Here is a 26,043-nt window from a genome sequence, read left to right as displayed (position 1 = left end):
AGTGGTGGCCCTGGATAATCTGTGCCCCGATCTCTCTGTCTGGGTTATCAAACCCACAGGTGCAGGCCAGCCCTTGGAGGTGGGTACAGACGGCATCAGTGGTCTCTTTGGGGTTCTGTTTGGCAAGGCACAGAATAAATCCCTCATAGTCTTTATTGGCCTGGATGCTAGACTGTCCCTTCAGTGCAGTCAGTGCTGCAATATCATTTCCCTGCACTCTGTTGGGCTGTGTGAGACACACTGAATGAACCCACTCTACAGCTAAATATAACAAGAAGATGCATTTGGTGGCTGGGTCTGCTTCCTTTGTTGCTTCAAAGCAGTTCCTGAACATTGTTACAGTTTTTCCATCTAGCTGCTACTGCTGAGGAAGCAGACATGTCCAATGCTTAAATGGCATTTGTTGGGCTATACTGAACCATGGGTGAAAATAAGGATCATGTCAGTTTGAAACTCCCAGAATGTGCAGTTGATAAGAAAAAAAAGTCCTTATGCTTCAGAAGTGAACAAATTCAGAGAAAACTCAATAAACATCTGCACCATTGGCTAGTGTAGCGCTTCCTTTTTTTCAGTAACTCAAACAAAACTGGCATAGAGTGACTGGTAAGCACAATTGCCATGCAGCAGGGGAGTGCACATCTAACCTGCATCCTGCTACTGATGTGCCATTGTGGTTGTGTCAGTGTATCAGTGGATACAGCATGCAGGACAGCATCCCTTGCTGGGGGTCAGATGCGCCACACCGGATCAGCGTGATGAAAGAGTACAATTCCCTTTGCAGTGCATCTGGATGGTGGCGGGTCACAAGTCACAGGCCACCACAGTGGGCAGAGTGGCCAATTTGCAGCGGACCACCAGAAAAGGGACGCACAGGAGGTGAGCTTCTTCTGGGAGTTCAGCGGTGGTGGGCTTCGGTTCAGCTTCACCAACAGTTTGTTATGCTACGTTCAGCATGGTGGTGCAGCAAAAAAATACACAGACTCGCTACTTCTTGCTGCTGGAAAATGCACAAGACTAACCGTTTTAGCCAGCCCATTTATTTATACTTTCTGTTACATCAAGTCTACCAAATACAGTGTAATGAGGGGGTGGCTCTGCTTAGTTCACTTCTGGTAATCTGAACACTTCATGGACATAACTGTCACACTAGATGAATGACAAGACAGTAGCACTTTTCTTCAAGCAAAGGGCCGTTTAAGCACTAGCTGATGAACTAAAATCTACATCTGCGGCTAGTCATCAAATCAATGCATTTAAGTAACGTGAAACACGTTCGGCTCCACAAGGAAGGCAAAGACTGGTTATGTTTCAAAGCCATTAAGATTTATTAAAAGTTAAAAGTTTTTACAAAGTCAAAATCATCAAATTAGGGTCAATCAAGAAAGTGGACAAAGGCATGTCTAAAATATGTCTGCGCTGTTGTCTATTCTGCATTACCTTATATCATACAATTGTAGCATTTGCAACACCTACACATGGTTCCCATAAAATGCTACAATTAGGTTAAGGCACATAATTTATAGTTACCCACAACAAACTATCTATGTTGGATCACCAATACTCTGCAGATGCACTGTAACAGCTCATTACCTCCTCATCATCCTTCCTCATCCCAAGCTAAGGAAAAAGAGCATATAGCCCCTCCCATCCCTAAGAACTTACTGTTCTTTTTTTGTGCTCACTCATCACCGATGGGTTGTGGGGCTGCCTGGGTGCCTTTCTGAGCATATTGCATTCAGAAAGAAAGAATGTTTCCTGTCTGGATGCGGTGCGGCTGCCTGGGTGCCCTTCTGCGCATCTTGCTTCAGGTATGGGTTTTTCTATGTTTTTCCTGTGGTGCGGCTGCGTGGGCATTGCCTTTTTGTCTTGTGTTTTCATTGCGGCTGCTGGGGCGCTGGGTTTCTGTGGGGGGTATCAGGGGGGCTATTGCCCTCGGATGGTGTCCTCCTTGCTGTGCCTGATGAGTTGCCATCAGCTGGGGGATTCTGCTTGGCTCTTTGGCTGCCTCTCCCTGTGCTGGGCTCTGTGGAGTGCCCACGCTTGTCTAGGTGGCTGAGTTGGCGCCGCCTCTGTTTAGCTCCTTTGAGACGGCCTGCCTTTTGGCCTCCCTCTGCCCCCCTGCTCCCAGGCTGCTGTGTGCAGTGACGGGTGGCCTAGGTAGCGCCTGGGCACTTGCTTTGGCGGCAATTGGGAGTGCTGCAGCATATGCTGTTATTGACGCTTTCATGTTTTACTGCTGATTCAGCCCTACCATAGCTGCTTGCAGCAGTACCACCGCAGATGTCCCATGGCCAATCAGTTGGTGGTCGAGGGACTAAATCGAAGTCTTTGTTTGACCGAAACTATGGCCAAACATCCAGACTTACATCTGAATCTCCATCCGCCTGGACGTGCTGCCTTTGCTAGGGCCCGTCCATCGCTGTGGTGATGTTGTCTTTATTTTGGCATACAGGGTTGTTTTTGGCTGCTATGGCCCATTGTTACTCCCCTGGGGCCTTTTTTCCCCTTTTCCGCCCGTATGCCTTGTGCGTGTTCTGCTACTATGTGTCAGGCGCTGGCCCTGGTTTCTGGGATTCTCCATGCCGCGTCTGCCCTTAGGTCCTTGCTGTCGTTGTTGATTTTGACTCTGCATTCCTTTCCTGTCCTGGGTAGGAATATTACACTGCATTGCTCTTTCCGATTTGTGTCTAGCTTGTGAGTCTTTGGATGCTTGTCGCCTACGTCCTCCTGGATGGGTTTGGTGTCCCTCCCACTGACATCTCCAGGTATGTCCATGGTCGTTCCACTTCTTTCTCTTGGTGGAACTTTGAGCTTGTACGCTCCCTTCCTCCTGGTGTCGTCTTCCTCTGTTGCTTTGCCTCCTGGGGACTGACTCTCTGTATGGTTGCTATCTTCCCCTGAGGTGCACCTTTAGGGGTATGTGTTGGTGGGGCTTGGCATTGTCCCCCGCCGTTTTTGGTGAGCGTCCCCAGGTTTTGTTCCTCGGCTGTGGTTTGCTACTTGCAGTCTCCTGTTTCTGTAACACGTTTGAAAAGCTACTGTCTTTATAAAAGGAGGGAGGTTCCCTGCTTATGCCTTTTTTCTGCTGGGACGTGTGTTTAGGTGGCCTTGGATGTCGCGGGCTCTCGTGAGAATCTCTGTTCCTCTCGTTGGGAGGTGGAGGCTGCTCTCAGTGTTTCTCCCGCTGGCCTCAGTCTTCACTTTGGGTTTTGGCTTTTGCCGCTGCAGGTTCTGTTTTGCCACGCCGTCATCTTTGCCTTTGGGATTGGAGGTTTTTCCTCTTGCTTACCCTTTGGGGGTTCTTGATGCTTAGTGATGCACTAGGGGTGATCCTCTGGCGTTCTTTCACACGTCTTTGACGAGTTTATGCCTTCCTTCGGAGGCCTTAGTCCTAGGTTGGCAGTAGGTGGCCTTTGGTTCTGTTTAGGGCACGACAGCCTGCTTCCCTGGCCTCTCGCTCCGGTTTCCGCATACAGGAGTTCAGTCAGGATGTGCACCCCATCGCTCTGGTGTTCTGGGGGTGCTTGACTTCCTTCCTGCCTTGTCCAGCCCCCACTCTCTTGGTCCAGTAGGTGGGCGCTTGGGGCTGTTTTTTCATGTTTTGGAGATTTCAGTCCCTGTTTATGGGTTCTTCTGATGGTGTCCCAAGTGTTTTTTATGGTCTTCTCCGGGATACCAAAGTCTTAAACTACCTTATTTTTACATAGAAGTCACCCCTAATGTGTGCCCTATGTGCCCCTAGGGCTGGGTGCCATGTAACTATAAGCAGGGACCTTATACAAATAGTTTTATAAGCCCTGGTGAGGTTAAACAGACAAATTTGTTTTCCCTCATTGTAGTGAATGGCCTCTACAGGCTGGAATGGGGAGACTTTATTTTAATTTTTAAAATCCCCTTAAGTAACAGATACAAGTTTGGTATCAAATTAATTGTTATAATAAATCCCACAACTTCCAGTTGTGGGATGTAATATAACTTGTTCAGGTAAAGAGTTTTAAACTTTACCTGAAACGTTGCCAACTTCAGCCCTGTAGTGTTTTTGCTGCTTTGCTCTGATTGGCCAGCCTCTGGCAGCATGGCCAGTCTGCCTTGATGAGGTGAGAAGTGGCCTGGCTCAACACAAAGAGATGTGTTTGGGGGAGGAGATCTCACCTCAGCCGATGGGGAAGCAGTAAGGGGGAGGGCTGCCAAACTGGTCTTCAAAGGCATGGAAGGACATTTGGAGCAACCCAGCAACACCCTCACATCCTGCAAATCCAGACAATTAGGTGTCCCCTTGATTAGATTAGGAGAGGGCAGGAGAGTGGTGTATTTAGGATTTTTAGCCACACCAGTGGGTGGGCTCAGCCAGATGTAACCTCCAAAACTCACTTTCAGCCATGATGGATTTTTGAGGATGTTGCTCCCTGGGATTGATTTTTGCCACACTTCCCAGGAAGTGGTCATCACAGGGGGAAGGACCCTGCCCCTGATTGGAGAACCAGGACCCCCCTGTTTTTCACCCAGGAGCAAGGATAAAACTGGCAGACCTGCACCCACACTTCAGATCCCTATCAGATTTCAACAAGGAAGAACAACAGAAGACAAAGGGCTGCCCTGCTGGACCCCTGGCCTGCACCTGGACACTGCACTCTGGAGGACTGCACCAGTTGCACACTTGGGCTTCACCACAAGAAGGACTTTGCCTGGCTTCAACTGGTTCAAGGAGGGACACTCTGTTTGCTACAGGTGAAAACTTGCTAACCAGAGTCCCCAGCACCAACTCCTGAAGAAACCACTGTCCAGTGGCCAAAAATTAGTTTGCGCCATGTGCATTCTGGGAGTTGTAGTCCACACCTTTAAGGAGCATCTCAGAGCTTCTGTAACTTTGGGGTGAACTGTGGACCTCAAAAAACCCGTAAAAGAACATTTGGAAGAAGATCCTGAAGTTTGGGGAACCTTGGAGAAATTTTGGAAAAAAGCTCCTTAAAGGGACCGACCCGCCGCGGCAACTCTAGCTGGCTTGCCTCAACCGCGACCCGGCCTGACTTGCAGGTTCGTCTGGGGGAAGAAAATCTCAAAAAAAGTGGCTACTCCGAACGTAGGAAGTTGACCAGGACCTCCCAAGCAGTGTATCCGAAGAGGGCTCCAAGGACGTCGGCTCAAGATTCGGGTTTGCCCCGGTCGAAGGATTTTCACCTCGAAAAAACAACTAAGTCCGGAGGTAAAAATCTCAACTGAGGGCTCCCGTGACGCGTATCTGAGGAAGAGTTCCAGGAGGTCGGATTGGACTGGCAGGTTCGTCCTGCTGAAGAAAATCTCCAGAAAAATGACTAAGTCCTAAGGTAAACTTTTGACTGAGGCCTCCGGCGGGCTGTAGCCGAGCCAGGCTCCATTGCGGTTGGCCTTAACCTTTGACTTTGCTCCGGTCGAGGTGCGACCTGATTGGCGCTTTTTGTTTCTATGTGCTAGAAAGCATTAATTCTTTAAAAATTCATATATCCAGTTCCCCTTATCAGAGTTTGTTTGTTCTGGTGTCATTTTAAAGCTAAAAATATTTTCTGTTGCTATAAATTGATTTTGGAATTTTAAACTGTTTCCTGTGTTTTATTTAATTACTGTTTTGTGATATTTGAATGCTTTACGCTTTGTCTCCTAAGTTAAGCCTTGTCGATCGTTGCCAACGTACCATGGGTTGAGCTAGGTTTCATTTACTGAGACCTGACAGGAGTGGAGGTTAGTGGCCTATTACTAAGTGTAGGTACTTACCTGCCCTTACCAATAACCCATTTTCCAACAAGGCCCTTCTCCCGGTTCCTCCTCTGGTGTGGGGTTGTGGTTCAAATTCCAGTGTCTTCTTGTCAGGCTGTTTGCAGGGGATTTTCACTTGGTCGTCGACCTGCGATTCCGGTCCTGGTATGTCCTGGCCCTCCCCCGGCTGTCCTCTTTCCTTCTGGTGCCTTTGCTGGTCTCTCCTGGGTATTCCTTCCCTCCTTGGCTCTCCATGCCTGTCTCCACATTCTGGTGACTCCTGCTTCCGGGTGTTTCTGTGGTTTACCGTGGGTTTCCTGCACTGGAAGTTCTGGGTACTTACATTGGCCTGCAGTCCTCTCCCAGGCTTTTCACTGAGATCCTGGCCCCCACAATATTACTTCTTTCACTGGGTATCTTGGTCATCCGTTTCTCTTTGTTATTTTGCTCCATGTCCCTCTCTGGTGCATTTTCTGGGGGTCATTGACTCCACTGTGTCTCTGTTGCAGGCCTCTAGTTCTTGTGCCCCTCCCTCCGAGTCTTGCCTGGCCCCTTCTCTGCATCTGAAGTAGGTTGGTGCCTTATTCGATACAGCTATGGGGGCGGTGTCCCATCCTGCCTCTGGGTGTGCCCGGCTACTTGTATCTCTACGACATCTACTAATGGTCCTTGAGGCCTCTGCGAGGGTGTGGCTCCCACTTTAGGGTTTACTGCTAAGGTGGGGGTTTTTGTGTGGGTCGATCCTGTTTTTTCCCTTACTTGTTTGTTGCTTGTCACTGTTGTTGGTTTCTGTGGTGCTACTTTGTCGCCTATTCGTTTTTCTTTCTGGCGACGGCCTTGGACGTCATGCCTTGGGCGCCCCTTCCCTGAGTCCGTTTGGGCATCCTGTCTTGCTTCGCTGGACCCCTGTCTGTGGCTACAGCGCAACCTTTGTTTGCTGTGCTGCTTCCTTTGGCCTGGACTCTCTCTGCTGGTGTTTGCATCCACCTTCCCTGGACCATGGCTTCCCTCTTCAGTCTCTGGTTCCGCTGGTCCACCCTGACTCATCTGCTGCAGGTGTTGGTGGAGGTAGTGGTGGTCCTTCCTTTCTGGCCTCGGAGGCCTTGTGTTCCATCTTCTCGGTCTCCTGGCTGTGGGGCCAGAGTGGTTTCTTCCTCTGGAATCATCCTATCTGTCTGTCCCTATGCTTCCTCTGTGGTCTCTGGCCCGGTTGCATCTCTCGCTTTGGTGGTTGTGGGGACAGGACTTGTCTTTCGTTTCTTTCTCTTAGGGTGTCCTGTCTCTTCTGCCTTCTCAACGGGTCTCCAATGAAAAGGCATAAGCGCAACTTGGGAGCTCCCCTTGCTGCTTGGTGCCGGGCGAGGTCTTTGTCTCCTGGTTCTGATCTTGCCTGCTGTTTTTAGTTTGCACCCAGAGGTTTTTGCAACAGGCTTTTCCATTCTTGCTCTGGAGCTTCCGTGGGTCTCAGTTGGGACTTGTTGAGGCTCCCTGGGATGATTTATCCTGTGCTGAGTCTCTGGCCGCTCAGTTGTTTGATGCTTCTGCCTTCTGTATGGACCCCTAGCATCGGTGTCCCTTAGATTCCTGGCCTTGTGTGTTTTTTAGGTGACCATCTGCACTGCCAGGCGTTGGGGACAGTTTAATGTTCTGGTGTGCCGACCGCCTTCCCTCTGTGTTTTTGGTGCCCAGGTTGTCCTTTCCTTGGTGCCTCGGTTCCTACTCAAAGTGTCTTGTTCCTTTCTCCGTGGGCAGGAGATTTTTCTCCCTGTTTGGCCTCAGGAGGCTTTGGTCCTGTCCAAAGAGCGAGGTGCCCTCTCCCTCTGCTTTGTTTCATTGGATTGGCCTGTGATTTTTTTTCCGCATTCCATGCCCTGGGCAATGAGGTTCTGGTTAGTGTGGCGGCCCATTCCACACAGGGTACAGCTGTTGTGTGGTTGGCCTGGCCTTTTATTGTCTTTCTGGACGTTTGCGAGGTTGACATGTGGTCCTCTCCCTCCATTTTCACTTCCCCTTTCAGGTTGAGTGTGGCTCAGGGTCCTGGGTTGTCCTTTGGTTTGGTACTCCTGGTGGCTGCTTGTTCCTCCTCCTGACAGGGGCTCTTTTGGTTGGGTCTGTTCCTGTCCATGGAAGGGTTGGAGTTTGTGTTTGGCACAAGGTTTTTGCTCTGTTGGTTCACTACCATTGATGTTGCTCTACTATGTGTCTCTTGTGGCTCCTTGGGGGCTGCTGAAAGTGGTCTTGCTTGGGCTGTCCTCCATAATATTAGGAATGGGACGAGTAAGGATGATGAGGAGGTTATGCTCAGATTACTTACCCGGTAATCATCATTAATCTGATTCTTCCTCCCTCATCCCATTCCGTATGTCCCTCCCTCGTTCCCTCCCTGTTCTTTCATCAGCCGGTGATGTGGTGCTTGGTGATACTCAGGAAGTTCTTAGGGATGGGAGGGGCTACATGCTCCTTGTCCTTCTTCTCTTTCATGGAAAGGGAAGAAGTAGCTTTCTAAAGGTGACGTGAGGAGTGAATGGGCACATCCACTCCATAACATTAGGAATGGAACGAGGAAGGAAGAATCTGAGTAATGAAGATTACCGGTAAGTAATCTGAGCATTAAAACATTCTGTAGTTATCAAGGAAAGGAAAATATTTCATATGAAAAGGAAACCATGAAAACACCCCATTTGTAAATTTGAGTTCAGCTTCTCCTACAAATAAATACAAGAGATGAAATAAGATATATGCTATTTTAAAATGTAGGCCTAAATTAGCTAAGAACAATCTAAAATGAAAGAATACAATTAGTACACTGCATGACCCTGTTAGCACATCAGTCCTTAATTAGTAAACTTACAAGGTGAAGCGTATAGGTCAATGAACCTTTTGATTCGCATTGAGTATCCTAGCTATGATGCAACCAATGTTCTTAGTAATTGATGCACAGTATTTATAACCATGAATCAAATCATCAATCAATAGTCAATAAAAGCAATAAACATCACGCCATGACGTTTCAGCCATGAATAACCACACCTCAGTATACGTTTTAGTAATTTTATTTCCCTATTGATTACAATACTAAGTCATGAGATTAATTCAAATGCAATTTAATTCAATAAAAACCCAGCATCAATTTGTTAGAAGACGCCAAAAACATAAACTAATCAGAGCTTGCATCAGAATACACTCCAAAGCATAAGTCAATAAAAGAATTAAAGACAATAAGTCATTCCTTGTCATGAAGTTCAGCAAAGCAGTCCGTCAATCATTTATCCCTGATTCCGTCAACGTCATGTAAGGAAACCCTCATCTAACCAAGATTAACATCAGCATGTGGGGCTTCATGCAAAACAATTTAGAAAACAAGAATTTAGGAAAACATCTAACTAAGAACACTATTTAGACAGCGCAGTTGGTACCTAGAAAAAAAAGGCACAAAAATACAATTCAGTCACATTGTCATATCTACCTATCCATGGTATGGGTCAGCAACAGAGTCAGTCTTCGTCCTCAGGTCATCAGTCAATCAGCATCACATCAGGCTCTCAATCAGAGAGTATGAGCCCAATTACAGAATCTCGAATTTCTCCTCTTCTCTAATAACGCAGTTCATAACAGGGTAAGATCTGAAGTCTTTTCCCTCTGTCATGTTGTTATATCAAAGTCACCCAGACTATCCCCCAAGTTCCAATTGGTCAATTAGTTGTACATTATTATCTTAACCAATAGTGTCTATTTACCAAATCTATAATTCTAATACATTAAAGTTATAGCAGAACACGCTTAAATTGTTAATCAGCACAAGTGTAGCAATGAGTAGCAGAAATTAAACAAAATTACTGCAGATGCATATAAAAAGTCTTCATCCAATCAGTTTCAAAAGCAAAGTCTTATTTAATTCTACTTATGCTTGTTCTCAAGTTCCATCAAGTGTTTATCATGATATTCAGAATTTCATTGAACTGTCATCATGATGTCATATTCCCACTTTCAATAATTAGATCATCACTTTTCTTATTTCATATTTCCATCAATTAAATCACCACTTTTTGTTCCCACTTGTTAACATGTGTTTCGTCTAGGGAGTGCCCACTGACTTCTTCAGGACCTCCTCTAATTAGTTTCTACACTTCACAATGCTGCCTGCTGAGTCTCAGACAGGCTCGGTATCGGATGCCGGAACCCGGCGTATCCTCACTCTCAAGAGCGTTTGACATACTTGCAGTGATAACCTGTTTAAAGTGAGGATTCGCCAGGTTCCGGCATCCGATAGCGAGCCTGTCTGAGACTCAGCAGGCAGCATTGTGAAATGTAGAAACTAATTACAGGAGGTCCTGAAGAAGTCAGTGGGCACTCCCTAGACAAAACACGTGTTGACAAGTGGGAACAAAAAGTGGTGATTTAATTGATGGAAATATGAAATAAGAAAAAGTGATGATCTAATTATGGAAACTGGGAATATGACATCATGATGACAGTTTGATGAAATTCTGAATATCATGAAAAACACTTAATGGAACTTGAGAACAAGCATAAGAAGAGTTAAATAAGACTTTGCTATTGAAACTGATTGGATGAAGACTTTTAATATGTATCTGCAGTAATTTTGTTTAATTTCTGCTACTCATTGCTACACTTGTGCTGATTAACAATTTAAGCGTGTGCTGCTATAACTTTAATGTATTGGATAACAGTGGTTATCATGTAGAGCTTTATTGGGGGTGTAGCTCTAGTATAGTAGCACCGTGGAATAGTTTAGGATCAGGATATTGTGATATAGAGTGCCAGATTCCCTTTATCACCCCCAACTGAGTAGGTTCCTATAATTCTAATATTTCACAGTTCACATGTCATTGATTGCTCTGCTTTACGATGATCTCATCATTCGGCTCGTCAGGTATCAAAAACGTTCCACCTTCTTCTCTAGTCAGTGTCTTCATTGTTCGAGTCCTGGGAAAGTACATCTTCCCTTTATCACCCCCAACTGAGTAGGTTCCTATAATTCTAATATTTCACAGTTCACATGTTATTGATTGGTCTGCTTTACGAGGATCTCATCATCCGGCTCGTCAGGTATCAAAAACGTTCCACCTTCTTCTCTAGTCAGTGTCTTCATTGTTCGAGTCCTGGGAAAGTACATCTCATACATGTTACACATTATTAGTTACATTGCTAGAGACATCATCTCCTGTCCGTCGGTTCTTACAGAAGCTCTAGTTAAGCATTTTATTAAAACAATGAGCTGTTCACAGTCAGTTCATTTTGTCAGCATTTTTCCATTAGACGTTAAGAAATTCAGCTTTCTGCATGAGGCCTGGCAGACTAGGCCAAGACACTCGCTAAATTAAGGCCTACAATTATACAGAAAATAGGTTATAACTCTCAATATGACATATTACTACATTAATCTAATACATTTTCAATATTTCATGTGTGTTAAACACTCATTTAGTACAATTCATAAAACCTGGTGGCCATTCTCTGAGGTCACAATTTCAAACGTGCACATTATTCCTCTACATTATTCATTTTCTACTAAATTCATCAAAATACATAACCATTCATTAATAATTTCTAATTAAGACATTTGCGTTTACAATCCCATGTTCATGTTGATATAACGCAAAACATTTAAAATGAAAAAATAACTAAATCAGAGATGATATTCCAAAATTGTGGGTTTAAATTTCTTAAGAATTTATTGCAACTCAAGAGGTAAACGTTTAAAAACGGAATAACAAACTTTTCAAAAGTCAAAATGAGTCTCCAACATCAGTGTGCGTTCGCTTTTCCATGCCGCTTTAAGCTACCGTTGCATGTGTTTCTCTTCTCTATGTTGTTTGAGGTAAAATTCTCTATGTTGTTTGAGGTAAAACTAAATCCTTCTTAAAATTGTGTTCGATAGTACAAAATAATCCGCAGAGAATCCCACTCACTCGCAATGACAGAGAAATATATTGCAAAACAACTGCGCATGCTCAAATTGTATGTTTATGGGCGGGCTCTGTTTTCACCGCTTACGTGCGGAGTCAATTGGTACGCAAGGTACCAAGGTGACAAATACTCAAATACATAACCCACTTTATTACCCCCCCCCGGCCATGACAGTAGACGGCGTTTGCGAATTCGTGTGAAGGCGATGCCATGTAAAACGTTCGAGCAGCCAAGGCCTGCAGACCGTTGGAGAACCATCACGGATCGGCAGACACGTTTAGATCTCGCCCGTAAATTGTAAGCAAAGAACGTACGGACAGATCCCAGCCCACCGGAGCTTCACTGACCTCAAGCTCAAATAATTGCAGAACTGTTCCAAGATGGCTTTTACATTAGACTGGACGTAGTAGGCGGGCGTGCTTATGACGTCTGGTGGCGGAGTCAGCACAGGCACACGCAGACTCCCAGTCAGGGGCAGGCAGCACGACAGGAAGACTGCAAGGGAGCGGGCACGCGCCCAGGGAGGTCATGGCTCATCGGTACCTGCTGCTGCTTCTCTCCCGCGGCTGCAGAGCCCTGCGCGGTCACCACCACCAGCCACTCCTCTCGGTGAGCAGGCGAGATGGTTCTTGTGAGTTTTCCACCTCAACCGGAGGAGGAGAGCGACTAACATTCCCTTCCACGCCTAATGTACTGGGGTTGGGGAGGCGAGGAGAGTTAGTACATGGTAATTCGAGAAACTCTCTCCTCTTTATGGTTTGCCTCTGTGATGTGATGGTCTTTTTGACTTTCAAGTTTGTCACTCGGAACGCTTACTGTTGAAGGTGTTCACTATGCCGTCTGTTGTACAGAGAGTTGAGTTTGTTGGCCCTCAGCCTGGCTCATCAACCAACACCGATTGAGTGTCTCTAACTCATAGCTTCTGTCAATGATTCATTGACTTTTAGAAAGTATCATACGTTTCAGCTTTTCAGAGCAGCCCCGAGGAAGTGAAAGCCAGGGGACAAAACAATGGACTCCAGTGGCATCACCTGGTATTTGACCCAGTGACACAGCAGGACGATAGGTGACATGACCTTTCATGAAGTGATTTCACTCGGGCTTCTTACCCAACTAAATGGCACTAATTTTATTTACTTCAGAAGGATGAGAGCCTGAGTGAACCCGCAGGGATTTTATCTTTTCACCATGGAGTCAAACACAGATCTTCTGTCACAAATCATTTCTGATGATACTCCGTTCTCTCGGGCCTAAACACATTGAATAGTTTCCTTCGAAAGCTTGTGTAGTGGAGTTCTGCATTCTGTCTTAAACTGAAACCAAACCAGGCCAGATTCATACTTATTCAGTCCAAGAAGCGGCTTCCACCAGTGGGAAAATGGTAGGAAATTCTAACACCCTTTAGTAATCACCCCAAATCTAACGCACACAGCTTAAATCTCTAGGATTTTTTGATTCACAGCTACTGATCCTTCATTGAACACATCACAAACATGTGCAGACCGCTGCATACCAGTTACGCCTACTGAACAATATAAAAAATTACCCCCTCAGCCTCGATGGCGTCAGAACTTTGAGGCTAGCACTGATTCTGCCACATTTAAACAGTGTTACTTCATTGTAGCAGACATCACTAAATCAACATTCTCTCCTAAAAGGTTAATCTTGCACTCAACACCTAGCCTTGTTACAAATGCCAGAAAATCTGACAATTTAATACATATACTGAAACAACTGCGCTGGCTTTCTGTTGAGGCATGTATATCTGTCATGAATGCATGCATAACTCACAAAGCTGTACATGTACACTTTCCAAGCTACCTGAAAGAAAAACTACTCTGAGGGCCTAAGATCAAAAGAGGGAAAGCAATTCATTTTTAAAATATTTCCTCAAAGGAAATAGAAACCACCAAACAGGCCTCATGTTTTGCACCCAAACTCCGGAACCAAGGCATATATGTAGGAACACATTTTCCCATTGACACAGAATGGGAAAAACCCTTTGCTACATCTGGCCCCTGATCCCTGTAAGAACCATTCCCAATCTCCTGACTTTCAGCAAACCTATGGTTAGGTCTCTGCCCTTTAACAGTCAGCAGTAAACAAATAAATAAGCAAAATGCCTGGTAAATTTTCAGGAAAATACACATGAGAAACTTTAATTGTGTGACCATGTGACCGGTCAGTTGTAGCTTTTAACAATTATGAAAAAGGAAAATATTTGTTGATTACCCTAAGAATATGCACCTTTTTTGAGAGGCACCCATGTGCCTTCATCCAAATGGCTGCGATCTGTGTTTACCCTGCAGTTCAAATCGAATGAGTGAGGCAAAGGATAACGCATTTTTTCCTGTGTATTTGTGTGCAGTTTTTGTTTGGTTTAGGACAACTTCTTATCGTTTCTCTGTGCAGCTGAGTTGAGATGTCTAGCAACACTTTTCTGTTCACGTGCAGTGTTTTCCACATCAGACTTAGAATTTCACTTTAGGCTCAACTGAATATATTGTAAATTACAGACTTAACATTTTGCTTTGTTCCAGAGGTTGCCTTGGTATTTTCGACTGTGCCGTGGGTTCATTTACTGCTTTGGCAACACATCCCCGCACCTAACTTTTCTTTTCTTCTACTTTTTTGACATATGGCATACTGAAAAATGCCAATTTTCAGGTGTGGCTACAAACTGATTTAGCTGTTTTGAAGCCTCGAAGATGAGAGGGAAGAAGTATAGCGAAAGTCTGGGTTTGGGGTTCGCCCTTGAAGTCACAGACTCGTGTTTTTTATGGCTTGCTATTTCTTGATTGGGCTATCCATCATCGCTACAGCATTTCATTATTGGTTGCATTGTCCCACTTGTATTCTGTTCGGTTTTGGTGAAAAGTCATCAGCTAAATGCAGATGTGATATAATGTGAAGCTAGTAGTTGAGATAATAATGTGTTCTTTGACACACCATTTTAATTCCTGATGTATGGCCATTTTACTTGGGAAATGCGTATTGTTTGTACACAGTGTTGTTTACTGATCACTGTTGCCCACCATCATTTGTTTTACTACGCATTTGTGGTTTTGTTTGTACGTAAAATAAACTCTTGCACACACAGGTTTTCTTAAATATGTAATGAAAATACTGTTTTTATTATTATTATTATTATTATATGCATATATATATATATATATATATATATATATATATATTTTTTTTTTTTACAAAAGTATCCACTATGGTCACAACATATCCATGCAACACAGGTTTCATCTTCTAATTTTCAAAACACTTTTCTTCACGGGTAGAGCCTAACACTGCTAATGGAGTTTGTTGAGCATTATTCCCCTACTCCGAGGTTCCATAGTGTTAAAGCATGAGATGGTGCTTCATTGTGTAATTTTCTTCGTAGGATAGCTATGGACAACACTTAAAAAGTCGGACAGCTATTACCAAACATGTTCTCGAACAAAGTGCCGTACCAATTATGTTTCCAAATGACTGTTACCTTGAATGGATTTCTTTAAAGGGCATAGTACAGAAGCAGGGCACACCAGGGAATTTTGTTTGTTGTTTAGTGATGATGTTAGGAAGGCAACAGTGCAACCCCGTTATCTAATTGCTTCTAAGCCAAATACTTTACTTTATCAGCTTTATTTCGGCAAAACAATACCATAAAAGCATACTGACAAAATTCTTACATTTCTAAAAGGAATGAACACACTTTTGAAAAAGACGATAAAATCAGATCAAGACCAGAACTCCCTCAGGGCCAAACAATACAAATATGCAAGTTATGGATATGAATGTTATAAAAGTAAGCAATTGATCAATAAAAACACTATAAAAATCTACAATACACATCATCATACAAATCACCATCTAAATGTTATAAAATACCTATAAATATAAATCTTTGTACAAGAAACAGTTAAGATTGCTATCTCACTAATCGTAGCAATAACTATGTGCTAGCACAAATAGTGATCATTATAAAAATAGGGTGCATGCTTTTTGGAAGAATATTTGCCTCTAGCATATCAAATTGCCTCTAAAAATCTTGGCAATGTGCATACCGTCATCACATGAGGGGTTGTTTAGCTAATTTTTAAGAGGTGATTGACAGTCCCTAGGGCCCAACGATTTCTTTCTTTCATGCGTGCCTATATTCATTTAGAAGCCATAAAAGGGGTACAATCAAGTAATACAAAAGGCACATTATTCCAACAGCAACTAATATTCACTTAACTACTAAAAACTAGCTATCTGATGTTGGTCTTAAAAACAATAAATAAGAATCAATTACAGTATTTCATTTATAAAACCCATAAAATTTACCTCCCGTGCCATCAGGCACTTATTTGCTTAGCTAGGGGGGGATTTTTTAGAATCAAAGTAAAGAAATAACTGGATCCAAGAACTAGTTTCATAGGTGTCAAATGACCATTCTAGGTAACTTAAGAAACCTCCCAATGACTACGGTCCTTGTGCCAGGGGGCAAAAAAAATATTATAATTCGAGTACTTCCCGGGCATTGTCAATATCCCCTGGGCTAAATATAACCTTGGCTGATTGTATATCCCAAGGCCATTGGGTTACAAAAGGTGACTCCCAATTATCAGTTTGGGGACCGTGGATTAACTATGGGAGTTTTGCCTGAGTTAAAGCGCCTATAGCCTCAGGCCCGCCTTGTCTCTGATGAATGAAATTGCTAGTAGAAACCGGCTTAGACCGAGAACAACATATGGTATCGTGCTGGATCTCAAGAATCTTGCTGCTTCATTGCAGTTCCTGATTCCAACGTTCCTGCAGATAGGTCGGATCCATTTCCTCCTTGGTTTATCGTAGGCAATGCAGTTTAAAAGAACATGATCCATCGTTTCTGGAGTCTCCATATTACACAGCTCACAGGTCGCCTCATGACTACTCCCATTCAGGAGGCCCCATTTAAAGGTAAAAGCCTTAACCTGGAGGATCCCATATCGAAGCTTCATAAATACAACTTTTGCTCGTCTAGGTTGGATAGTATCGATCCATTCCTCAGCACTCGGTAATGGTTTGAAGTCCAGGAAACTTAAGGTTAGTCTACCTAGATCCTTGCTATTCAGAGGGCTATTAAGGGTGAAGTCCCAAAATACTTGCTTTAGTCGGATCTTGGATTGAGTTGTGAGTGTATGCGGTTCATCCCAATAGAATTTCAGCCCTAGACTGTAAAAGCATTGCCTGATATAGTGGAGCCACGGGAGGGAGATGGCCTTGTCCAAACCCATGATCTCAGTTAGTGCTTGCCTGTATTGGATCAATTCAGGGGTTGTCCAAAGTCTACACCAGTAAAGCAGGGGCCTCAGGGCTGCCAATTTGCCTATTTGTTTCATGTTAATGTCATAGGCTAAAGGGATCAGCGGAGTGGATGGAGGGAGACCCAGTACCCCTCTCATGAAATTATTTTCCTGAGTAACCAATGGGGTTAGTTTTGTGAACCCCCAGAGTTCAGTGCCATATAGAGCAGCGGCCTGCGCTTTGCACCTATAGATCTCAAATACTGTTGACACAATGCTCGATCTTGAGCATTTGTAATTTTTACTAATTGCCATGGAGCTATGAGTTAAGGAGATAGCAGCTTTATTGATGTGCGGTGCCCATGACAATTTGGCATCAAGCAGTATCCCTAGGTAGTTGAAGTTTTTTACTCGTTCCAGAGCCTGCCCTCTGATCCGAATGTTTTTCTTGAGTGCTTTATGGGGGTTAACAGTCAGGTATTTGGTCTTGTTTGTATTTATTTCTAATCCCTTCAAGCTGCAGTACTCACTGAATTTGTCTAATAGAGTTTGCAGGCCCATGGGAGTTTGAGATAATAGGATGGTATCATCTGCAAAAAGGAGGGCGGGGACTGGATCATCGTTCAATCTTGGTGAATCATGATTACTTTGTTTCAAATGATGAACCAGATCATTGATGTATAATGAGAAAAGTGTTGGGGCAAGCACACAGCCCTGTCACACCCCTCTCTTGATAGGTATTGGGTCTGTCAACTCTCCCTTTGGCCCCCACCGAACCTTTGCAAATGTATTTTCATGTAACCTCTCCAGCTGACCCAGGAGGTTCCCTGGCATGCCCTGTTTTCCTAGTGCTGCCCATAAGGAGTCTCTTGGCACCAGATCAAAGGCTGCACGCAGATCCACAAACGCGATATAGAGGTGACCTTTCCTTAGTCTAGTATATTTCCACATTATTGTCAATAGCCTAAAGGCCTGGTCGACTGTACTCGTCTGCTGTCTAAAGCCTGCTTGGTATATAGTCATTATGCTGTTCTCTTCTATCCAGGTACTAATTCTATTCAGGATCTGTCTAGCGTAAATTTTTTGCATGACATCTATGAGGCTGATTGGTCTATAGTTCACTGGGTCTTCCCTGGATCCTTTTTTGTAGATTGGAATTATTTTTGCCCCTTTCCATGTCTCGGGCATTAGGCCTCCCCTTGCTATAGCGTTACTTAAAAGGTTTAGATAAGGTGCCCAAATTTCTATGCTATGTTTGAACATATCCCCCGGGATCTTATCCAAACCGGGGGCTTTTCCTGGCTTGATTGCTTCAATGGCAATCACCGTCTCCTCCAGACCAAATTGTAACTCGGGTTAAATGCCCCAAGTAGCTAGGGTTTTATGTCTTGAGGGATAGAAATCGAGGAGGGGGGGGTCAGAGTAAAGATGTGTAAAGTAGTTAACCCATGTTTTGGGATCTATATGATGATCTGTGGTAAATATCCCCTCTTTGCTGCCATGGGTAACTATTTTCCAGAAGATCCTTGTATCATTGCATTTTGCTGCTTCCAGCAGGTCTTGCCATTTTTGGTTCTCCCAGTTGCTTTGGGCAGTAGCCAGCGTTTTCTTGTAGCTGGCCCTTGCCTGTTGTACGGCTAATTGATTTTTTTGCTTTAGAGCCTCTATCAGTACTCTTTTCCTCTCCCTACATTTGATAGTATACCATGGACTGCTTGGGGTGGTTTGCACCTTCTCCTTTTTATGCTTGTTCTGTAGCTGTTTGTTCAGGACGGGTCTTAGTGCAATACTCAATGAATGGTGGATAGCCGTAATAGGGATGTCACTAGGTTTATTTTCTGCATAAGGCTCCAGGAGATCAGAAAATATGTTGTAAATATTTGTCATAATATCCTGATTGCCTAGTATTGCTGGCCATTTTACAACCCTTCTATTGTTGCTAAGGGTGGGTTGTAGCTCCACCTTGTCGTGTTCTATATATTTCAAGTCCAAATCTAGGAGGTGGGCCCTGAGTTCAATTATTAGCGGGAAATGATCGCTATCCCTTCTTTTATCAATTTTAAAAGTCGCTAATCTTCCCCATGTACTTATACTATGCAGAATGTAGTCTATTTTTGAAGTTGAATTGCCTCTCTGGAAGGTATCCAGATTAAGGCCTCCTTCACCCACTCTGCCATTGCACGCCCTCAGTCCGTGGTTTAATGTAAAACCCATGAGTTGCAGTGCGGCCACTGTGCCTGGAACAGTTTTTTCTATTGTTAGGTAAGGAATTGCTCTCATTCGATCTTCCTCTTCTGGTAAATGTTCGAATCCAGTTATAGGTTCATAATTACAGTTAAGGCCACCCCCTATCATAATTGTCTCTCCTACTGGGATTTTTTTGAGCAGGTCGTCTAGTAGAGTTATTTGAGGAGACTCCAAGTTGGTCTTTCTAGGTCTTATATATACATTGAACAAGTGGGTTATTATCTTATTTTTTTTTCCCCACTACCAACCATAAAATGTCCTTTGACTCAGTGGCTTGCATACATATCTCAACATTTAATGAGATTTCCGCCCATACAACCAACCCCCCAGATGGTCTCCCTCTGGCAGCTGAAGTTGCACTAATAAAGTAGGTTTTATATCCTAATTTATACGGTGGATCTTTAAGCCACGTCTCTTGAAAGAGACAGACATGATATCGATCGATATAGTCCTGCCATTCGGGGTCTATAAGCTTATTTTTTAAGCCGGCTACATTCCATGAGATCATGGTAATAGGACCCCTTCCGTTTGGGGTCGTAACATTGGAAGTAGGACTCAGATAGGTTGTTGAATCTTTCCTACTATGCAAAGGCTCCACTACACTCCCTGCCCCTGTAGCATGAAGATCATTCCCTTCGTGGGGCTCACCTACTGTTGGGTCCCCATTGGGTCCCGCTTGTGCCTGATCTATCTGGATTAGTCAATCTACTCTTTCAAGATTGGAATCACCATTTTTCTTTTGTAATCCCTCATTGTGTTTGTGCTTATGCCTCTGGACTCTGAGTTTGGTAATTAATGGATCCGAACTAAACCTCATGGCATAGAAATTGGGGGCGGAAGTTCTCTGTTCCATGTCAATCAAACCTCTGGTTAATCTTCCATCCTTAAATGTTAGTGCAATAACGTCAAGTTGCCCCTTCTCTCCAGGGATTCTTTCTGCCCCCCTGATATCTGATCGAATTATGGATACACAGTGTCTTTTGGCCCTAATCCAATGTGTAAGCTTATCTTTTAAGGAGTCCTCGTCTTCTCTGCTATTTAAGGGCAATTTTGAAACATTTAGCAGATAAACAACATTGGTCCTAGTAGGAAACCTATCCTCCTCAGAATATGGATTCCCTATAGTGTATTGGTTATAATCATTAGATACTTGGGAATAGGGGTTCAGAGTAGGTTCCAAATTTCCTTTTTGGGGTCCTTTTACCAAGCCGGGATCTCTTCGTGGATTCCCTGTTCCTTGGCATAAATCACTAGCATTTCTTCTAGGGAAGTTGCGTGAACCAATATTTTCCCCATTAACCCCTATCATGCATCCCTGTGGTTGATGTACAATCTTAGCTATAGCTAGGGTAGGGTTGGGGTTAGTGATCAAATTTTGAGGACATGTGGGTCTACCTTGTAGATGGAATGATATGGGGGGGGACTCCTTTTCGCACTGAGCTCTATGGGTACCCCTACCCCTCTCCTTTTCCACACTATCTGTTAGGGTTCTTACTTCAAGTTTCAAGTCCCTAACTTCCTGGATTAATCCGGTGATTAGATCATAAAGGTCTGCTATAGATCTTGTTTTGTGTTTTAGAGGGTTCACTGGTTCTAACTTGAGAGGAGAGGTCCTCTCACTATCTAACTGTACAGTTGGGATAAATGGGTGTAACTCATCCACGGATTCCCCCTCTTGTGCATTCTGTTCATTACTACTATCGAGTTCTGCCAGGACTACATATTTATTGGAGCACATAGCTTCACACTCCTGCGTATGGTCCTTCTTCCTAGTATTATCAATGGTGCATAGGTGTATGGATCGAGTTGTAGCAACCTTAGGGCTGCCAGTCCTAATATCGGATGATGCCCCCCCCTCTTGCTGGCAAACAATCTCTATCACTTTATCTTCCACTGGTTCGATTTTCTTTGTGTAATAGGAGGTAATCTTTTTATCGGGACCCTCCCGAATAGTGGCCCTACTACATAGTAGTGACTCTACCTCCTCGATAAGATCATCTATTTCAGCTATTGTGCAGTTCTCACCCGCATTCCTAAGTTTTTTTTACAGATTTCTCCTTCCCCTTAGGGGGTTCTGATGCCTTGCGTTTTCCCATAGCTTGAACTGCCTATGTAGTGCTTCGGCTCTGTGAACCAGTCCACAGTATGTAATTATAAAAGAAAATAGGAGAAGGGCTGGTGGGGATAGACCTAGTTAGTACAATTATCTTCTCATATGACAACGATAACTATAAAATTTCCACTATAGATATAAGCAGACCTCTTGCAAAGTGTGAAAAGGCAGAGGCCCAACCTAGCCCCTCTCCAATATCTATCAGGTAATGATAAAAGCGTTGCAACAATAAGTGGAGAATACCGTCCTAAGGCCCTCTGTAGAAAGACCTATTTAGGAGTAAATGTCAACACAGTACCTTCAGGCAACCATACGTGTAGGTTGCCAAATCCATACAACTTTGGATGAATGTCAGGGGGGTGGCCCAGCCCTGCCTCTTCCTGGTAAGGACGGGCCCACCGTTGGCCCGGGCTTTGCCCGGGCGCGTCCCGCGCGGCGGGAGCGCTGATAAAGATTTAAAGGGCTCCTGCCCTCGACACACCTCCTGGGACCTCTGACGCGCTAAGCCAAATGCATATATCTTAAGCAATGCCTTTAAATTTTTCATCCGTGGGAAGTGTTTGTCATGGAATTATGACGACACATCACATCACAGCCCGCTAATTCCACAGATGCAAAGTATTTCAACTAGTAAATCAGTTCATCAAAACATTTTAGTCTGAGGATGATGTCGCCTGATTGAACTCTAAGGAAGCAGCTACAACCAGCAGATTGAGTCCCAGCGGACCTCAGTCTTTCAGCCCCCGAGTATCTTTCAATACTGAGACTAGACAATAGTTGCACAAATGAACCAAATCCTGGAGGACTCTCGTTATAGGACATGGGATGTAATTAACGCCTGTTTTATTGGCTTTCGTTGACATCTAAGTTCTCCGCCTCAACACACGGACCTATTCAAGGCATGTACAGTGTCATTTGAACTTCCTGGTACAAAGAAAAAAGTGGCTGTGCGTTAGCTTCCATAGGGCCCTTTAAGGAATTACAAAAACATTTGCTCTCATACTTTTAATGTCTATAAGCTGCTATTAAAAACACCCTTCATGTTACAATCCTTCAAGTTATATTCTTACTATAACTACTTGAAAGTGCCTCTATATAATGAATATGAAGTGACTTTTCCAGAAACACGAGGGGTCATTAGTTAAATTCTATTGTTTTAATCCTAGCTCATTATCAACTTCATTTCACCCTCTTACTGTACCTTTCTTAAGGGGATAGAAGTGTTGTTGAGTGACATTTAGAGCAGCAGAATTTACAGAACTGCATTGCACATATTTTGATATAATTCTTTATAATCACCTGTGTTATCAAATTAGGATATTTGGGGGGAATGCTGTGGGAGCTGTTGGAGTAATAATTTTATGGTTTGATAGGATTCTTTACTATCCCGTGGATGAATAATTTTTAAAAGCCAATGTTAAGCATTGTATTGAAAAATATTAATTTAATGTAGCACTTTTGTAAAATAAAAGGAAACGTTTGCTGTTATCGATGCTTATTATGGTAACATTGTTGCAAAACCACTGATATTTAGAAGAATGCATAGTTCATGTAGTGATGAAATAATGGTGTGATGTATATTCAACTAAAATTGTTTTTAACGGTCTTCTAGATTGTTTTGTTCGCATTTGTCATTGCATTCTGCAAAAATGTGATTGCAGTATCTTCATGTTGTGTATATTGTTTGTATTTTCCACTACAATTGGAAGTAGTGTATTTTGATCATGTGGGTACACTCAGGAAATATAGTTGCCTTCTGCTTTAACATGCATGTTACTTGTGTTATTCAATAGTAATCCTAATAGCTGAACCATCCATTTAAATAGTGTTCTTGATATTATAGTTTCTCCTCTTAATATTGCATATTGTTCATATATTGTTGTGCAAAACATTGCTTGGGTATTGAAATATTTTGCTCATGTGGTGTCTGAATTTGTGTGGAGTTTTAGGGTTATTTCTTAAAAAAAAAAAACGTGGGATGTTCTTCACTGAGAATGTGAGGTTCTACTGAGTCTTCTCTTTGAGGCTTCAAAATGTTCTCACAAACTTGATATCACATTTGTGGTATCCAGATGTTATGTTCTATACAGTGTCTTGCCAGATTGAATTTTATTTTCCCAAACTGTGGATTGATATTCACCAGTGTGCACATTACATTTTCTTACAGATCGTTCAACTTACACTTTTGCAAAGAGGTGTTTGATTAAGCATATCACTGATTCTTTGTCATGTGTCCGTAGTGTTTGATACAGTTTTGTACACGTGTTTGATAGGGTTTTGTGTGGCTCATGTATTAAGGACCCTTTGGTGGTGGGTATGTTGGTAGTAATGGCTTTGACCATTTTGGAAATTATGGTGCCAAAAGCAGTCCAATAGTGGGCCAATGAAGAGAAATCCTCATTGAATTTCAGTTTCTGGATCTCCACCACACAGCTACAGAAAAATTCAGGTAATAACTTCCACTGCCAGGGGAACTGTACTCGCCCCCCATCTTGTGCCGCGTCAAACCAGCGGATTCCAAAATAGATCCCACTTTGCTTTTCAGTTAATGCTGTGAGCCAAACTTGAAGAGGCATCTGCTTCAGCATTTGCAGAATCCCCTTCCAAGGTTTGCACTCAGCCACTATTTTTAAGCTTCCAACTCCTGAACCGATCAGCTGTCTTTGCTGAAGTAGTAGTCTAGTGGCAGCTTAGCACCACACAAACTGTTTCCCCTACTCTAATGCCTATCAAAAGTACAGAATATTGTACTATCTTCACATGAAAATAATGTTGCTTCTGTCTAGAGTGTTTCATAGTTAAATTGTGTGCTATTCAATGCGTCTACTATATTCATAAGCTTTGGCATGAAAAACTGACCTAATGCCTGACTGTCACCTCTGTTTTCCTTTCAAATGACCCTGTTCTCCATTTTGGAACCTAACAATACTTAACCTCCCCAGGTCTCCTATTAATCCTGCCAAACATCTGCATTAACTTGTATATTCCACCCCCACCCCCCCCAACTAAAGATAACAATTTAACTCCTATACGTTTAATCTACCACAAAGTAACTAAGATGGATGCCTGGAATTGTTTACTTGAGTGTGCAAGGCTAAGCCTAATAACCAGTAACACTGGACTTAGCACAAACCTTGGGTTCTGGGTAAGTGTGCTGCCCACCGTAAAGTGCTTGAACGCGTCATCAGGGGTAGTAAGTGCTAGATAAGTGCAATTACAATCACGCTACTACATTGGACATCATTGGAACAGGCATATGCACCAATCCATATACAGAATGTGGGGGTTGGATGTGTGTTGGATGTTTTCTCATGTCACCTTTTATTAACAAGTTGCTATCTAGTTTTTTCATTTCGGGGTCTCTTTATGATATCTCCTAATTTGTTTTTTAATTTGATGTGTTTGCATCATGTATGGGGGATATTTATAATGTGTTCAAGTGCCTCATTTCAAAACTTGTTTTTTATTCTTTGTTATTCCTTCAGTGTAGTAAATGTGCATACGGTTTTCTAAAATGTTTGCATAATTTCTACATCACGCTGTTTAGAAGTTGTTTCTTGTGAATCAATATGGCATATTCGTAAGAGTTGGCTGTAAGGTGAATTCTTAATGAGCGTCAGTAATGGTAACTATGTACTGAAAATAGGTTCTTTTGGTCAGTTTCATGAAAAGTATATGGATTGATATAATTAATAAATCGTTGTGTCTCGTAAACTGATCAGGAGGATGCCAACTGTTGTCAGAGTGGTATGTTTCTTTTGAGAAACCTTAAACTCTTAATTGGTTAGATATGGTAGTTAATAATTCACTTATGAAACACAACCAGTGTTTGATGTTTGTTTTCCAGATTTCAGCTGAGGAAAGGTTAATCTAAGAACAATGTCAAGTCTTTGCCTGGGTTGTACAGCACTTAGAGTACTTTCCTGCCTGATCACTAGTGACCTTCCAATGCCCCAAATCCACCTTATCCTTGGAATGTGTAGAATTGATGTTCCCATCCACAAAAAAATCATGTTTTTTCACTTTTGGACTTTTGTTTTTTGGTACTTTGCTGGAGCGTGGACACCGTAATGGGGTCTCATCTGCTGTTATCATATTCTTTAACTAGTTTTAAGCTCTGTACACCAGTGCAGCTATGTTAAAGATCTTTGACCAGGCTATGTGTGCACATGTGCAGCCCCCTCCCGCCCACAGAGATTTGCAATTGTCCCCTGAGCTCCTCCCATCCTCAAACAATTCCCAACATTCTGGCATTATTGATGCTAAACTAAACATCTTCATTCTACCATGTGGTTGACCAGTAAGATGTGCCTGTAAGCACTGCTTTGTGCAGCTGCCGTTGGAGCTGGTAAACATATATTTGCATAGCCATGGCTTTACATTCTATCTTAATTGTGTGCCATTCTGAGAACTGCATCCCTGCCCCAGTTTTTCACCTCACAATTTTAGGGTGGGATAGTGCCCTGGGTGGTGGTTTTGTGAGAGGGAGCAGTGGGCCTGCTCAACAACAAACATGAGCGAGAATCTGTCTTCACCAAATAAATCAGATAGACTCAATTAATTGCTCCATTGACCCAGTAGCTGTGGACTCTGACACGCCAATGATTCTGATATTGTTCCTTCAAGAGCAGACCTACAAGTCCTCACTCTTACTTTGTATGGTTGCCACTTCCTTTTCAAACACTTGTGTTTTGGTCCATGATTTGCAAGTTTATCATCATTATTAGGCATATTACCTACTGACCTGTCAAGTCTCTTAGC

The 26,043-nt window shown here is 43.2% G+C and overlaps 1 protein-coding gene across 4 annotated transcripts in view; it reads left to right on the top strand.

The window, feature by feature from the left end:
• Positions 1–1,679: 1,679 nt before the first annotated feature.
• Positions 1,680–26,043, top strand: part of AFG3L2 (AFG3 like matrix AAA peptidase subunit 2) — a 336,314-nt gene continuing 311,950 nt past the window's right edge. For 3 of the 4 annotated variants that reach the window (XM_069219759.1, XM_069219757.1, XM_069219756.1), the window contains exon 1: positions 12,074–12,270. In XM_069219759.1, the coding sequence (XP_069075860.1) occupies positions 12,190–12,270 (81 nt within the window). In that variant the 5' untranslated portion in view covers positions 12,074–12,189. Of the gene's footprint in view, positions 1,809–12,073; positions 12,271–26,043 lie in introns of those variants that run through there. The other variant, XM_069219758.1, reaches the window with a different exon arrangement.

This window comes from Pleurodeles waltl, chromosome 2_2 (assembly GCF_031143425.1).
Source record: "Pleurodeles waltl isolate 20211129_DDA chromosome 2_2, aPleWal1.hap1.20221129, whole genome shotgun sequence".
Lineage (NCBI taxonomy): Eukaryota > Metazoa > Chordata > Amphibia > Caudata > Salamandridae > Pleurodeles > Pleurodeles waltl.
This window is presented reverse-complemented; position numbering and strand designations above follow the sequence as displayed.